The 1813-nt window shown below is 51.0% G+C and overlaps 1 protein-coding gene across 1 annotated transcript in view; it reads left to right on the plus strand.

Annotated features, from left to right (window-relative positions):
* Positions 1–512: 512 nt before the first annotated feature.
* LOC109924978 (protein phosphatase Slingshot homolog) overlaps positions 513–1813 on the plus strand; it is a gene marked incomplete at its 3' end in the record, with an annotated part of 5402 nt that continues 4101 nt past the window's right edge. Inside the window, exons 1-2 of the mRNA XM_048620732.1 lie at positions 513–677; positions 982–1028. Of these exons, the coding sequence (XP_048476689.1) occupies positions 513–677; positions 982–1028 (212 nt within the window). The remainder of the gene's footprint in view (positions 678–981; positions 1029–1813) is intronic.

The raw sequence follows: 1813 nt of genomic DNA on the forward strand, positions 1-1813 counted from the left end.
GGGTACATTGGGAGTGAATGGGAAGGGGTTTGGGTCCATTGGGATTGGGGACAGTGCGAGTGAACGGGAAGGTGTTTGGGTGCATTGGGATTGGGGACAGTGGGAGTGAATGGGAAGGGGTTTGGGTCCATTGGGACTGGGGACAGTGGGAGTGAATGGGAAGGGGTTTTGTGTCCATTGGGATTGGGGACAGTGGGAGTGAATGGGAAGGGGTTTGGGTCCATTGGGATTGGGAACAGTGGGAGTGAATGGGGAACCATTATCTTGGATAGGCAGCTGAGAATTTGTGTGCAATTATCAGATTGTTTGCTGACTTCGTGAAGTGGAACAGTTTTGGACGAAACACCCAGTTCACTTGCACAAAGGAATGTAACATTGTAGCTGTGACAGATGGGAATAGAAACCCTGATCCCAAACCATTAGGGTCACCCAGGTCTCATGAGGGAATTAAAATAAAGTGGAGCCTAAATTGCAACATGTGGTTGGGCTGGGAATCTCACTGATTTGCTGGGATGTGGGATGTAACCGATGAATTCTCTGACTCCCAGATCCGAACAGCATTAGAACAGCGAATGCAACTTGACCTGAAGGAGTATAAAGGGTTTATCGAGAATGAGATATTGCTGGTACTCGCACAGATGGATAAACCGAGTAAAATCTTCGATTATCTTTACTTGGTGAGTGTCTTTCTCCGTGTCCCCCTTCTCTCTCTCTCCGTCTCCCCTTACTCTCTCTCTCCGTCTCCCCCTTCTCTCTCTCTCCGTCTCCCCTTTCTCTCTCTCTCCTTCTCCCCCTTCTCTCTCTCTCTTTGTCATATTCTGCCTGTCTCTCTCACTCTCTGTGTATCTCTCGTTCTCTCTGTCTCACACACACACTCTCTCTCTCTCCCACTCGTGCTCTCCCCTGTTTTAACTCACTCTTCCATTTCTCGATATCTCCTTGTTTAAACAGATATGAAACTGCCTTGTTTGATATTCCCAGGGTTCAGAATGGAATGCCTCCAACTTTGAAGAATTGGAACAGAACAGGTAAATGATTATTTCGATATCTCTTTCTGCCTGTCTCCCCCACTCCCTCTCTCTCCCCCATCTTACCTCTTGTACACTCTCACTATCATCCACACTGTTTCTCTCACTCACTCCCCACTCTCCAATATGTGCCGTCTATATCGTACTCTCTCTCTGTGTGTCTCTCTCTCTCCATCACTTCTCTCTCCCTCTCAGCCTATATCTTCCTCCTACACAGTACTTCTCTCTCTAACCTCCCTCTCCCCCACCTCCCTCTCTCCTTCTTCCTGTACACCCCCTCTCCCTCTCTCTATCCCCTCTCTGTCCCTCACCATTCCCTTCCCGTCTCTCAATGTCTGTCTCCCTCTCGCTGTCTCTTCCTCTGTCCTTCTCCCTCCCTCTCCCTGGCACACTGTCTCTCTCTCCTCTCCACCCCCCACTCCCACCCCCTCATCCCCCCACTTTATCTCTCTCTAACTCAATTTCCCTCTCACTCCTCACTCTCCCTCTCTCCCTTCTGTCTCCATTAACCTTTCCCCTCCTTCTGTCCCTGTCCCCTGCAGTCCCTCATTCCCTATCTCTCCCTATCTCTCTCTCTCCCTCCCTCTCTCCCTATCTCTCTCCCTCTCTCCCTCTCTCTCTCTAAGAGACTCTAGAAGTAACTGTATTAAGTATGAGTTGTACAGGTTATCATCTGCCTTCTCTCTCTCTCCCTCCCCCTCCCCCTCTCACCCCCCCCCTCCCCCCCACTCTCCCCCCCCCCCTCCGCCCCCCTCTCTCCCACACCCCTCCCCCACCTCTCCGCC

The sequence above is a fragment of the Rhincodon typus genome, chromosome 48 (assembly GCF_021869965.1).
Source record: "Rhincodon typus isolate 14 chromosome 48, sRhiTyp1.1, whole genome shotgun sequence".
Lineage (NCBI taxonomy): Eukaryota > Metazoa > Chordata > Chondrichthyes > Orectolobiformes > Rhincodontidae > Rhincodon > Rhincodon typus.